The 14728-nt window shown below is 36.6% G+C and overlaps 1 protein-coding gene across 1 annotated transcript in view; it reads right to left on the reverse strand.

Moving 5' to 3' along the window:
* Positions 1 to 4380: 4380 nt before the first annotated feature.
* The window catches only part of LOC131946175 (carotenoid-cleaving dioxygenase, mitochondrial), a 35855-nt gene continuing 25507 nt past the window's right edge, over positions 4381 to 14728 (reverse strand). Inside the window, exons 4-10 of the mRNA XM_059306825.1 lie at positions 14128 to 14266; positions 13382 to 13593; positions 11443 to 11658; positions 6893 to 7001; positions 5516 to 5616; positions 4824 to 4938; positions 4381 to 4729 (exon numbers count right to left, since the gene is read on the reverse strand). Coding sequence (XP_059162808.1) covers positions 4527 to 4729; positions 4824 to 4938; positions 5516 to 5616; positions 6893 to 7001; positions 11443 to 11658; positions 13382 to 13593; positions 14128 to 14266 — 1095 coding nt within the window. The 3' untranslated portion in view covers positions 4381 to 4526. The remainder of the gene's footprint in view (positions 4730 to 4823; positions 4939 to 5515; positions 5617 to 6892; positions 7002 to 11442; positions 11659 to 13381; positions 13594 to 14127; positions 14267 to 14728) is intronic.

The raw sequence follows: 14728 nt of genomic DNA on the forward strand, positions 1-14728 counted from the left end.
ACTATATGTGAGCTTAAAATGCTTCTATGTAAGCTATTATTTTTGTTTTGTTTACATTTTTAAAAAAAAACCAGGTGTGATTTGGTTTATTTATATTGGCATTCCATTCACTTCACTATTTTTAAAAGTAATGATTTTTGAATTGTTATTGTAATCCAAGCACATTTCTGATGTCTCATAGTGCAGACGAATCCACACTTGGAACTTGTTGATGTATTTTTTACATTGATCTGCCGGTTACTGTAGTTTTCATTTGTACAGCTCAACTACTTTTTTTTGTTTACTTTGTACATGAAGTTATGAAACATAATGACAAAATGAATTTTCTTTTTGGAATTCTTTTAGTTCCAAATGGAATCTCTACATATTTTTTTTTTGGTTTGCATAATTATTTATTTTTACTTTGATCACATGACTCTGATCAGGTGACTAGGTAATTTTTAGAACACATCTACACTCTGTTTACATGAAATATATATATATATATAGCTGATTTTAAATATCTGTTTATGTACATGTACACCCAACTCTTATGTACTTAATTAAGTTTCAAATACAGTTTTAAATTTAAATAGAGAATAAGAAAACGTATTCTAAAAAATATTTTGTAAGTTTTGTTTGTGTTTTAGAAATGTAGTAATTGAAGAGTAGTGGCCACTTTGTTGAAAGACCATTGTTATATATACACTATTACTATGAAACAAATTGTTTGTTAAAAATATTTTTACTCTGTGTTAACTCCACAATTTTAATGGTTTCTGACATATCTGGTTTTACTACGATGTAATAAAAATTTTCAATTTAATCTACTTTTTTGTTTACAGATCAAAGAATTCTATTTTAAATCCTTTAATCTGTTAAATAAGGAAAGTATTAAAATGCCCTTGGCTTAGTGAGGGGGCTTTAGAAGATGAAAGGAAACAACCATTGATGATTTAATGAGATTAATGAAATGGACAGTGAAAAAAAAATTGTCTCCTTCACATAATTAACCTGGATAGAATTCTCAGCAGTTAATTTTTACCACATGAGATTTTTACTAAGGTTATAATTTTAAAAAAAATACTGATGGTTGTATATTTTTTTTCCAACCTGTTTTATAATTAATTTTTTTAACACCTAATTATTCTTCTCATGTTTTTTTTCTTTTAGAGGCCTTTATCATAAAGTTGTGTGATACAATCACCATTCATGTTTTAATTATTTACCATCTGATTTCTAATGTAATTATGAACAATATCTCTAGTATTTCTAGTAAAGAAAATTAAAGTTAAAATCATTAACTAACACCTCACAAACTCTGGCTATTATAATTATATCTAGTCTTTCTTTCATTTTATGCTCCTACTCTTTACAACACTGTTTGGTGTAGCTTTGCCCACTCAAATTTTAAAGTGTTATATTAAATTTCTAACCTAGGTTGTTTCTTTTTTGTTTTCACAAAGACCTGAATAAAGATTTACATTGAGCATTGGTATTTTTATTTTTTATTTTTATTATTTTATCCTGGTTTTGCATCTTCCACTCAGTGCAAAGAACTACAAAATTGGATACTTTTCATTGATGACTAGATAATACTGAGTTGGCTGACTGGCATTGAATTAAAACCTGTTTGTTCATCCATAAATAGCGTCACGCATTTTTTTTGACGATTTTAACCTGCCCTCTGTCACACATCGTCACAAAAAGCCAGACACCCCCCTAAATGACGTCACACCTCAGCCTTCAACCCTCCCCCACCCCTTAAAAATTATAGTTCAGTTTCTTAAAAGATCGAAATTTTTCCAAAAATCTTGACTGAACACTGTCAACAGAGTATTTTAACCAATTCCTAGTATAATTTATTAAAACAGTTTTCTAAAACGCGAAATAACGGCTAAAACTAGTTTTCTAACATTGATTTTTTAATTATGTAAAAGTGCGACTTCACACCATTTGACCCCCCCCCCCCCCCTTTTCCCTTATCACACACCGTCACAAAATTACGGATTCCCCCCCCCCCCCCCTCACCCCTTCGAGTGTGACTTCATTTATGGACGACCCCTTTATACTTAGCTATTATATTTTTATTAATATGGGGAAAGTGTAGCCCCAATTTCATTTTTTTCCTAATTAAAGGGACATAACTACAAACTATTAGTATCCTGGATGATTTCACGATTTTTCACAAACCATTTTATATTTTGATACACATAGAATCTATATTTATATTGATAAAAATGATTTGCGCTGCTGGCTAATAGCACCCTTCATGATGCTGGCTCCACCACAGGATAGACTCACAAAGATGACTCGTCACATTTTTTAGTGCTAACGGCTAAGGAGAGAGATTGTTTCTGCTGATTCATTTGAACAAAATCTGTCGTAATAAAACTAGTGAAGAAAAAATAATCCCATAAGTTATGTAAAATAAGTAAAAGAAAAAGTCCATTTGGAAATATTTTCGTCATGGGGGTTGAGTGATATTTAAATTTCCAATAATAATTAGTATATCGATGCATTTAATTATTATTCCATACACGTAGATAACCTGTTATTGTAATAAATATTTTGAATTTATACATTATTTGATGCTGTCTTGTTTCTAAATTTAATTAAGCAAATTCCAAATTGTTAATTTAACAAAAGGGGAACAACCTAAAACAGTAATCACAAGAAATATAAAATACTGAAAAAAAAATTAATATAGGCTTGTAATGATAAAACATTTTTAAAAATTATGTTAATATACATTTGTGTTAAAAAGTGTTTATTTGTTTGATTCTCATACTATATACATTTAGGAATTATTTTAATATAGTCGAAATAGAAAACTAATAGCTAAATCAATCGCTTAATTTGTAGACTTGCGTACATGGTGATGAAATCTTGCAGGGTAATGTTAATTGTTGGGTATTCGAAGTTAAATTCCATCCATATTTCAAGAATATACATTAAATTATTGATTGTTGATAAATAAACATTTAAAAAAAAATTCTATCTACAAAATCATGTTTGAGGACAGTTTGTAATCGCAGAGGCGCCGCAAGGCGGGGGCGGGTGGTGCGGATCGCACCGGGTGACAACATACAGGGTGTGACACCAATACAAAGAATTGCAAAATGAACAGAAGAAAAAATATTTTTGCCTGTTTAATGATTAATTAAAGTTAGATAGTCTTTTGGTGACACTATGACGTATACATGCTAACTATAGAGAAGCCGATGCTGCTTTCAGCTGTATTAATAACCGACTGTAGATCAACATAGTTGCTATTACATTATGTGACAAATAAAAGCTATCACCGAGGGGGGATAGTGGCACTAACTAATACATTTACAGAAGGGAAAAAATAACTAACAAGTCAATTAACAACGGGGTGGGGGTGCTATGACATAATAATTTATTATTAAAACGATGTTTATTTTTTCCACTTGAATTAATAGGGGGATTAATATAATTACGTGCACAAATTGACGCTATTAGGCAAAAAGGGAGGAGGTGTGGGGGGGGGGGGGAGGGGTCAGAGGCGTAGCGACCCTTCCCGGCGCCCGGGGACAAACTTTCGATTTGCACCCCCCCCTCGAACTTTCAATTTGGCGCCCCCACCCCCCTAAGGTCGGCGCCCGGGGACATATGTCCCCCCGCCCCCCCCCCCTCGCTACGCCTCTGGGGGGGGGGGGGTGACACCGATAATAACTTTCACAAACAAGCAATGTACTGATCAAAACGAACTAAAAGGTAATGAGCTAATTCAAACGTTGAACATATCTCCTTGGTCACCATAGAACTAATTTTCCTATACATTAGAAATAGCGATTCAGTACAAAAGTGCGTAGCTTCCCAAATTGTATTATGTTTAGAAAAAAAAAACCCGGTATAAACATACATAAACATATGCTTATACACATAGCCTACATCTACGTGTATATGACATATTTAAATTATAGGTCTAGGTAGACTCCACGAGGTGCCGCACCGGGTGACACCCGACCTAGCGACGCCACTGTGTAGTCGTGGTACACTAACAGGGGGTGGGTGTGATTGGAGTAATTGAACAGGGGTGAAGCGGTTTTTTAAAAACATCTCCCGTATCTGATATTCTTTGTAACGAAATGAATTCCTTATTTTAAAAATCACGGCGTATAAATGTATATATTGTTTTACGGTGCACCTCCAAAAACGGTCCCGTCAAAACGTTGTTTTACATAACATGAGGTTGGGGTGAGGACTGGACGGGTCAAAAATATTCAAATTTTGTATTATTTATATGCACACAACTGAGCATGTTAAGCCTTTTATTGCTTCTCTTTCCATATAGGATTACTTTACGCTTTTCTTCTTAAGTTAAATTCGCTTACAAAAGTTATAAACATACTTCTTACATCCACATTGCGTCAGCATAATATATAATATATATATATATGACCTGTTTTACACGGAACGCGATAGAGGAATAGTATGTATTAAACAAAATAGATAAATAAAAAAAAATCAATATGTAATGTTACAATCTTGCAAGCAGTGAAAAGTTAAAAATAAATTTGTCACAAGTGAATGTCGACAACATCCGGTAAATTGTCTCGAGGCGGGTTTTTGCTGCCGCAGAAAGTCCCATGGAATGTCATACTCATTTTAACATTGCTCGGGATGTATGCGCGTGCGATTTCCGTGAATGAACGAGCGTCTAGGACGAGCAGAAATGACGGTTCTTCTAATGTTTCACACAAGACAGGGGAGAGAATAACACCTGAAGATAAAGGGACATAACCACAATTAACACATTTTTCCCCGTATATGTAAATTGGTGTATATAATATAAATTAATATAAGTAGAAATGTACCGTCGTCTTCTTCGATAGCACCAGGGGTGGGGACAAAGATGGGTTCCCCAGGATAGTAGTACTGGGTTAGCCGCCATTGTTTTACTGTCTTTTCTTGGGTATCCAGTTTCACCAGCTGATGGGAACGAAAATAGGTTTTGAAAATTGTCGGGAAATTATTCTGATGAATGGGGGGGGGGGGGGGGGGGCTATGCATAACTACAAACAGCTATGGAAATTATCCACAAAAAAATCAAGAAAAAAAAAATACAGCCAACGAAAGCAGTAGAAGAATAGTAGAAAAATAAATGGATGTTAGTGTGTAAAGGGGAACAACCAAATAAATGCAAAAAAACAAAACAAACCAAGAAGAGTGATAGGGGGAGAGGTAACAATATTAAACACTATTATAGTGATTTTTAAAAAGATTAAACCATGTAGGCCCCTATGAGTGTGTTTAAGAAGAGGGAAAATTTTCCTATTTTATTTTCCATGCATGTCTTTAGGCAGGCTTCGCCGCTGGTACTTAGAAATGGAGGAATATGAGCTTTAAAAAACGATCGGCTTCTATCAGTTTCTATAGTAAAATATGTTAGTAATTACTGACATATAACCCATCTGATAACAGAGTACAAGACCCACATTGCAGGAACAATGAGACGTAAAAACAAAACTTAGTGAAGAGGATTTTTGTGTAGCGTATTGAGACTCACCCTATAGAAGTCGCTGAACACAGAGGTTCCATAGGCGTATCTATACTTGCGTCCTGCACACATTGGGTAGTTGATCCGGGGCAGCTCCATGGTGATCTTCTCTGGGATATGGAAACAGTCGCAGGATAAGAGGTTAATGAGACAAGATTAATGAGATGGGATTAGTGAGATAAGGTTAATTAGAAGATGGTAATGAGGCGAGGTTAAAGAGATGTGATAAATGAGATGTGGTTATTCTGATAATCGTATGAGGATAATCGTATGAGGATAATCGTATGAGGATAATCGTATGAGGATAATCGTATGAGGATAATCGTATGAGGATAATCCAATGAGGATAATCCGATGAGGATAATCCGATGAGGATAATCCGATGAGGATAATCCGATGAGGATAATCCGATGAGGATAATCCGATGAGGATAATCCGATGAGGATATTCCGATAAGGATAATCCGATAAGGATAATCCTATGAGGTTAATCCGATGAGGTTAATCCGATGAGGTTAATCCGATGAGGTTAATCCGATGAGGTTAATCCGATGAGGTTAATCCGATGAGGTTACTCTGATGAGACTACTCTGATGAGGTTAATCTGATGTAGTATGTAACACAACGTTGCGAAATCGCCTCATTTTTTCACACTACTAGTGTAAATAGATAAGCCGATGACCTCATTAGGCTAAGTCGCTCTATACCCTGGGTCCGCCTTTATAACGCTTATTCAAAGAATAATTACATTACACCGATGAGCGCAGGGTTTCTTTCAGACTTTTCTCCGAGGTGGAAGGGGAGGGAGGACACTGGTTGAAGTATATATTTATTTTCTATATAAATTCTATTCCGTTCGGAGAAAAGGGGGGGGGGGGGGGGTAGACGTGCTTCGGTGAGGGGGATAAGACACCCACCCAGAAGAAATGCCTGAAAGAAACACTGGATGAGGGAATTATCGTTTTTAGGTGACTGCTGTATATAACTGGTTACTCCAGCCAATTTTTTAAAGTAGAAAACTGTAATATATAGGTTAAACACGACCAGGCTAAACACGACCAGGCTAAACACGACCAGGCTAAACACGACCAGGCTAAACACGACCAGGCTAAACACGACAAGGCTAAACACGACAAGGCTAAACACGACAAGGCTAAATAACAGGCTAAACACAAGGCTAAACACAAGGCTAAACACAAGGCTAAACACAAGGCTAAACACAAGGCTAAACACAAGGCTAATCACGACACGGCCAAACACGACAAAGCCGGACCGGGGAACCGAACTCGAGACTTTAATCACTAGAGATCGCGCGCTGTACTTTGCTATCTAACCTCAACACAGCTCACAAAAACTTATTCCACTATCTGGCAACTAAAGAACTCACCGGGTGTAAAAAAATCTGGCGTCAAGCTGACGACGTTCCTGGCGTCGTAGTCGATTATAGCCGTGGCCTTGGAGTGAGGCAAGCCGACCAGATTGATATCACGTGGGGCCTATAAATAGATCGAGTAAACGTTCGATTGAAAACTTTAGAGTAGACACAACAATGGCTCTATTTAGTAGTTTGGTAACTTAAAAAAGATGAAGTAAATGTTAGAAACGGAACAAATACAGTAGGGTTAAAAATGAGTGTCAGAACCGATGATTATAAGAGGTTTTCCCTCGTTTTTACATCTCATATTTAGCATCTGAATCTATATAGAATTTAAAAAAATAAAATTTCAATAATATTGACATACTGTAGTAATATATTTATTGCCTTAAATGTTCAAAATTATGGATTGGGGAAAATTTTGAGTTTTAAATGTAATTGTGTAAGCTATTCATGTTCAATTTTATTCAATAACGGAGGCCTTTTTTACATTGGCCGTTTTTAAAAAAACACAATTTAAAACAAGTAATTAAAAAAAGTCTAGTGACAATTTTAGCGCAATTTCCTTATGTTATCTAAAAATAGCTCTGTCGTAGCGTAAATCAAGAGCAGGGTTAGTAAAACCATTGGTTAGTTATTAAAACGTTTTTTATTAAATAAAATTTCAGTATTTTACATGTTTTATTTACAATAGAGTTACATGACTAAAAACCATTGCGCGCCTACTGAACGTGATGGTGCAGCCATGGAACGCGATGGCGCAGCCATTGAACGTGATGACGCGTGTGGTGTGGTTGGATAAAAATGCCTACTAAGTCGGTCAATATTTTAATTAATTCAAAAACTTTTTGTGACCGAACGAAAGGATATTTTTGAAAACTATCTTCGGCAATATTGTTCTAAATTATGGCAGGAATCGATTGGTACATGCAGAGGCGTATCCAGGTTTTCTTTGTAGGGGGAGCGAAATGAGCAAAAAAAAAGGCGTCGAATTTTTAACACGTTCTATATACGTGTATTATCTAGTAACTATATATAGTTATGATGTAAAATAAATTGTAAGTAGCACTTGAAGAAATAAGAAAAAAACACACAATGTAGGCCGACAAAACACAAATGTATCAATCTAAACAACAAATATATATATATATATATATATATATATATATATATATATATATATACAATACAACCAAAAACAATACACGCAACACAATCTGTTATGTAATTCTTGTAAAAAAAATTTAACATAATAATTCCTGGGACATTAATTAATTAAGACATACGAAATAGGGGAAATAATCTCTCTCTTAGTATAAATATGTATATATATATCTACATATTTAATTACAAATGTCAAAACAAATCAATAATCTATCTATATATATAATTCTCTTCTGGGAGACGTTAGAAAACAAGCTGCAGGCGCGCGCCTTGCAGTCCCCTCTCTTCCTCTCTATCGCTACCACCCCCCCCCCCCCACCCCCATTCCCCTCACATAGTCAAGTGAGTTGTAGTTCACGCTAAATATTTATAAAACAATCGTAGAGCCGGGTTTGGTGACGGCTATTAGGGGCAGATAATTCAGTTTGAAACTATTTTAAACTTAGAGGAGGTACCTAAGAGGAGGCTGCTTTCACGGGGGGGGGGGGGGGGGGGGGTTATTGTTTTAATGCAAATATTTTCAGTGGCAGCATTGGTACTGACGAATTCACAAATTATGAATTACTGAAAAGTAGAAAAAACAACTAAATAGCGGCGTATGATACACCGCGGGTCGGCTCGTTACTTTAGAATGTAATAAAGTTGTTTAACAGTATTCGTGTTTACAAAAATATTTTGTCTACAATCAGAATTAAATATATCGTCATCATTAATGCTAAATTATTACAGCATAATGGACGTTTTTTAAATGAGAGTTGGTATATAAACACGCTTTAAAATATGTAGAATAACATTCGGAATAATAGCTTACATTAATCTACAATATCGGTCTTGTAGTTCAGATCATACATCTTTTAATTAACTACTGCTTTTTGTGTTCTTTAAAGATCATTTTGTAACATAGTGATCAGGTATGGGTTAGATCATTGTATTGATCACACACCTTTTTACGGGTAATTGCAAAAACAATATTCACAGAGTTTTACCTGTTTCCAAAGCTATGCTTCTGGCGGCATGGTAATTTGGTACATCGTTACGCGTTTTCCCAAATGTACTTAACAGATCAGTTCGGGGTGGGTTGGGGGGGGGGGTTCAACTACATTCACCACTGTCCGGTCACTTTAGGTCAATTATCCATTCCAGTGTATACCTAGGTGTGACATTAATGTCGCTCTACACAATTGTGGTGGTGAGGTGTGTGGGGTGGGGGTGGGGTGGGTGGGATAACCAACTCAGAGTGAACATAGCATCAGTTTTTAGATGACTGTTCTAAACATACATATTCAATTACACATATATACTGATTCAGAAATAGATTTAAATAAGTAGCAGTGGTATTATGACAATATTTTTTTTTACAGAGGGGTCCATGAGGGGGGGAAGGGGGGGAGGGGGTTGTAACTGTTTCATATAATTTGTAATCGTAATCACTATCGCTCAAACTGTCATAATACTACTACTTCATCGTGATGACGTTGTTGACCGTGTCAAAATTTCCCCACCACTACGCAGTTTGCCCATAAATAAATTTAAATAGAGGTGCCACATCAGTTGTATTTGTGTCTGTATTGTAATTTTTTAAAACTAATTACACTATTAAAAATGTATATATAAAGTAATTATGTGTGAAGATTTATGTATAATATTTTCTAGATCAATTATTCTTAAGCAAATACATTATACAGTTGCCTTAAACTTAACACCCCTCTTGCCAAGTGGTATACTACCCGTAGAGGTTTTTTAAAATTGCAATGCATCGTAATGGTTATTTTTAGAATGACTAACTTGATACAGCTGTTAATACGTGTTGTAAACGTAGACACTACTAGACTAGTACAATTCTGCTTAATTGCTGCATGAAAAGAAATCTTGTGATTTACATAGACGTGCCGACCAAAAATAATTTTTTAACAAAAATCATTGTTTAAAACTTTGAGTTTAAAAAGTTTCCAAAAAGGCGCCACTTTGCTGAAAATGGCCAGAGGGGGAGCGGCCGCTCCCCCTGCTCCCCCCCTGCGTACGCTACTGGGTACATGTTTCAAGTAGCTAAGTGGTCTGGTTGCCGAGATATGGGCAAAAAACTGCATTTTTTCGAGGGTTTTTTGCTTTTACGGGAAATCCATGAAAGAAACCCGGATTTTTTTTGGCCTATGTTCATCCTCGTAACTTGCTAAACATAATTGCTTTTGAAACTAGTCCTCGTTATTGCTTCGTTGAGGAGGAGATACGACTTAAAGCTGCGGACACACATACATCCATTCATTCATTCACCCATCCATCCATTTCCATAATGACGAGTTAATAAACGCAATTCTCCAGAATGGAAATTGCGCTAAAAAGCAATGGACACCAGCGAGAAAAGTCTCAAAGGTATTTGAGAGGTGTATAAATTCATTTAAAAATCATGCACAGAGTAGTTACAATTAATATGGTTATAAAATCCTGCCTGTCTGGTTTTTTTCGGACTTTACTAACGATTGGATGTATTTGATGTTTATAATATTTTCGGTAACTAAATAAAAATAAAAAAAAAAGCAAAAACAATTTGGTTTTCACGTGTAATGGCGACATAAACAATGGCATCCTGCTATTGGATAGGCCGCCATTGATTTTATTGTACACATTGTAAACTAAAAATAGAAAACTAGGTCATGGGGTTTTAAATTTGCATTGTTATTTAAAAACTTGATCTGCAAAGGTTTGTAAACAAATAGTTATCGATCACTAAGTTACTGCACAGCCAATCAATATTTGTCTTACGAAAGTGAAACATCCGGTTATAACTTAGGCTTGATGAAAATAAATAGAAATGTAGCCTTAAACTCAACAAATTATTTTCAAGTTCTCTGGATTTGCAACTTTTATAGCATTTATTCTAAAAATATAAAATTTCTAAATTAATTTTAGGCTTAAGTTTTTATTTTTTATTTTTTTTTACGGTCTAAATCTAAAAAGCACGTTTTTATTCCATATCAACAACATTATAGAAGGAATCTCGTCAACTCGCTCGCCTCCATTGAGTGGTAAAGACAGCAGTAACACCGCATTAAAAAATTTGGAATAAAATATTACACATTGGGATAGGATGAGAATGTGATCGATGAATGAGAAATGTTGCAATGTTTAGGAGGTCATGAAGTAGTTGTTTTAGTTTAGTTTTTAATATATTTTCAGATATCAGTTTTATTTTATGAGGAAGAATGTTCCACAAATACGAACCAGAAAAAGGAGAAAATGTTTTTTGGGGAAAAAAAAGGTTGCATATCGGATTGGTAATTTAAAACTAAAGATAGATATTGGGTTAGCTTTAGTGTTGGCGAATATTTGCTGACAATTCCAGCTATTAGAACATTGCGGAAGTCTAATGAATAATCTAGATCTAGTGAACATCAACTTACATTTTCTACGTTGAGAGGCAGCACAAATCGAGCAAACGATCCCGCGTCTGGTATTTGAAATCCGATTTCTTCATCCTCTCCAAATACAGGTCCAGGATGGCATCGATACGGTGGTAAATGACCAGATCGATTACCAGATAACCGTCCTCCTCGTAGCAGTTGATGAAATGGAAAACGAAAGCGCAGCTGGTCTCGTAGGTCACCGGGATTTTTTTGCTAGTCCGGCGGTCAATGACGAGGAACTGGAGCTGAGAAGTTGAGAAGGATTACGTCCCCTGATTGAACTTTGAACCTTCTCTCGCTAGCACTGATGGTCCATTGGTAACACACTAACAGCAGTCTTCTTTTCGAAAAATGTTCTCCTTTTTTTTAGGGGGGGGGGGGGGGGGCGGACTAAATATTCTGGGTTTGGGGGGGGGGGCGGACAATGGTAGAAGCCTGAAAGAAACTCTGACTAACAGACCAACACATCTCACCTGTTGTATTGGCCCCACATCCCCCACCGTTCACAACTTTCTGTTTGTGTATGTCTGAACTCAGCTCACAAAACAGCTCACAACATTGGGACACACATCATTTACTCAGCACATTTAATCCATTCTTGGTAGCTCCCAAGCCTTCTAAAAAAATTTCAGCATTCTTTTTAACTGTAATCTAGATCACCCCCTCCCCCCCACCACCCCCAATTTGTATGATTCTACGCTTCCAAAACATAATTTTAAGTATCAAACTACCAATGTCGACACAACAGTGTTCACAAATTGGGGTTGGTTCAAAGGGTATCAAGTTTATATTTATTTACATGGTTTTTAAAAAGCGTAACTTAACACAGCTGAACTGAACTAATGGGTACGTACGAGAAAAGGGACTTAACAAATTCTATAGCACCCCTCCCCTATTTCCTTATGTTTTCACTGTTTCTTAACTTTACATTAATTTACTGTACCACCCCTCCACCCCCCTTTTTTTTCTTCTACACAAACACACTTTTGATTACAGATTATACACCCCACTCCCTCCCCACACCTACATTCTTATCTGTAGTTTAGTAGCTTAAACATGAGCTACCCCCTCCACCACCACCACCACATTCCGACCACACGATGCAACAGTTCTTTATTTAAAAAAATGACCAATCCACACTCTACAACCCCCCCCCCTCCAAACACGTTTTCAGAACAAAGAACCCCTGTATTCTAGCTTAACAAATTACCTACCGTTCCTCCTCTCACGTTTCGAACATAAGCTCCCCCTCCCCCCCACCTCAGTATTCTATATTCACAAATTACCTACCCCCCAGTATTCTAAGTTAACAAATGACCTACCCCCCCACCTGTTAACAAATTACATACCCACAGTATTCTAAGTTAACAAATCTACCGCCTCCCCCTCCTATTAACAAATGACATACATCCCCTCCTGTTAACAATTGACATAACGCCTCCCCCTCCTGTTAACCAATGACCTACCTACCTCCCCCTCCTGTTAACAATTGACCAACCACCTCCTGTTAAAAAAATGACCTACCTCCCCCTCCTGTTAACGATTGATCTAGCCCTACCTGTTAACAAATGACCTACTCCCCCCTCTCCTGTTAACAAATGACCTACCACCTCCTGTTAACAAATGACCACCCCTCCTGTTAACAAATGACCTACCTACCCCTCCTGTTAAAAATTGACCTACCCCTACCTGTTAACAAATGACCTACTCCCCCTCCTGTTAATACGACCTACCACCCCCCCCTCCTGTTAACAAACGACCTACCTCCCGTCCTGTTAACAAATGACCTACCCCCTCCTTTTAACAAATGACCTACATACCCCCCATCTCCTGTTAACAAACGACCTACCGCCTCCTGATAACAAATGACCTACCCCCTCTCCTGTTAACAAATGACCTACCCCCCCCCCCCCCATCCTGATAACAAATGACCTACCGCCTCCCCCCTCCTGAGCACCAGAGTCCCTGCCACGCCCTGCATGTCGACGTTTGAAATCTGGAACTTCTTGGTGTTGAAGGCCACGGGCTGGTCCAGAACCACGTAGTAGTTCTCACTCATGCCGAAACTGTGGTTGTAAGAGATGTTCGTGGGCCATCTGCTGGCCACGCTGGCCACAATCTCGGCCTTGGCCATCGGGTCAGCGTCAGCTGTGGAGCATGATGACGTCAGTATTGTGTTGAAGTAATGACGTCAAAATTTTCTTTTAGTCATGACTCTCATGACGTTAGTATTTTGATTTAATCATGACGTCAGTATTTTATTTCATTTAGCCAAACTTTAAAGGGACAAAACTACACATTTCGGTACATAAGATGAGTTAACTATCATCCAACCCAACCCATATTACAACAATTACATACGTATATTTATATTGATAAAAAAGTGTCGCCCTCGACCTACATCTTCTAATCATCACGCCATTTCCAACATCTTCCTCCATATATAGACCCTAACTTACATCTCGAATATAACAGTGAACATTTCAAAAATGGCCGAAATACTTGTTAAGAATTAACATTGTATCGCCCCGAAATTTTTTTAAAGCACCACATATAATACTAGTTATTTATATTTTTAATTACGAAAACTTTACGCCATATGCAAATAATGTACTACCTGTCGAAAGCACACCAAACCCATTATGTTCTCAGGTAGAATTTTGTTTCACCTGTTCCCCTTACCTTTCATGTTGGGAATTCGTATGATGTTGTAAGCTTTTCTGTGGTCAAAGTTGGAGCCGTAGCTGAACATGTCGCCCTGTTGGTTGAAGTGGGGGTGGGCTGTGCCTGTGTGGACAGAGATGACTCGACTCAGGTCAATCTAATGAAAGAAAGGACACGGGTTATAGACGTATGGTAGTATCAAAGTTAGAAAATAATTTAAAACCAAGGGTTCTAGACTTATATAGACGTATGGTAGTATCAAAGTTAGAAAATAATTTAAACCAAGGGTTATAGACTTATATAGACGTATGGTAGTATCAAAGTTAGAAAATAATTTAAAACCAAGGGTTCTAGACTTATATAGACGTATGGTAGTATCAAAGTTAGAAAATAATTTAAAACCAAGGGTTCTAGACTTATATAGACGTATGGTAGTATCAAAGTTAAAAAACAATTTAAAACCAAGGGTTATAGACGTGTGGTAGTATCAAAGTTAAAAAACAATTTAAAACCAAGGGATATAGACATATGGTAGTATCAAAGTTAGAAAATAATTTAAAACCAAGAGATATAGACGTGTGGTAGTATCAAAGTTAAAAAACAATTTAAAACCAAGGGA

Source organism: Physella acuta, unplaced genomic scaffold, assembly GCF_028476545.2.
Source record: "Physella acuta isolate Inbredline_101_S28 unplaced genomic scaffold, ASM2847654v3 ptg000547l, whole genome shotgun sequence".
Classification (NCBI taxonomy): Eukaryota; Metazoa; Mollusca; class Gastropoda; family Physidae; genus Physella; species Physella acuta.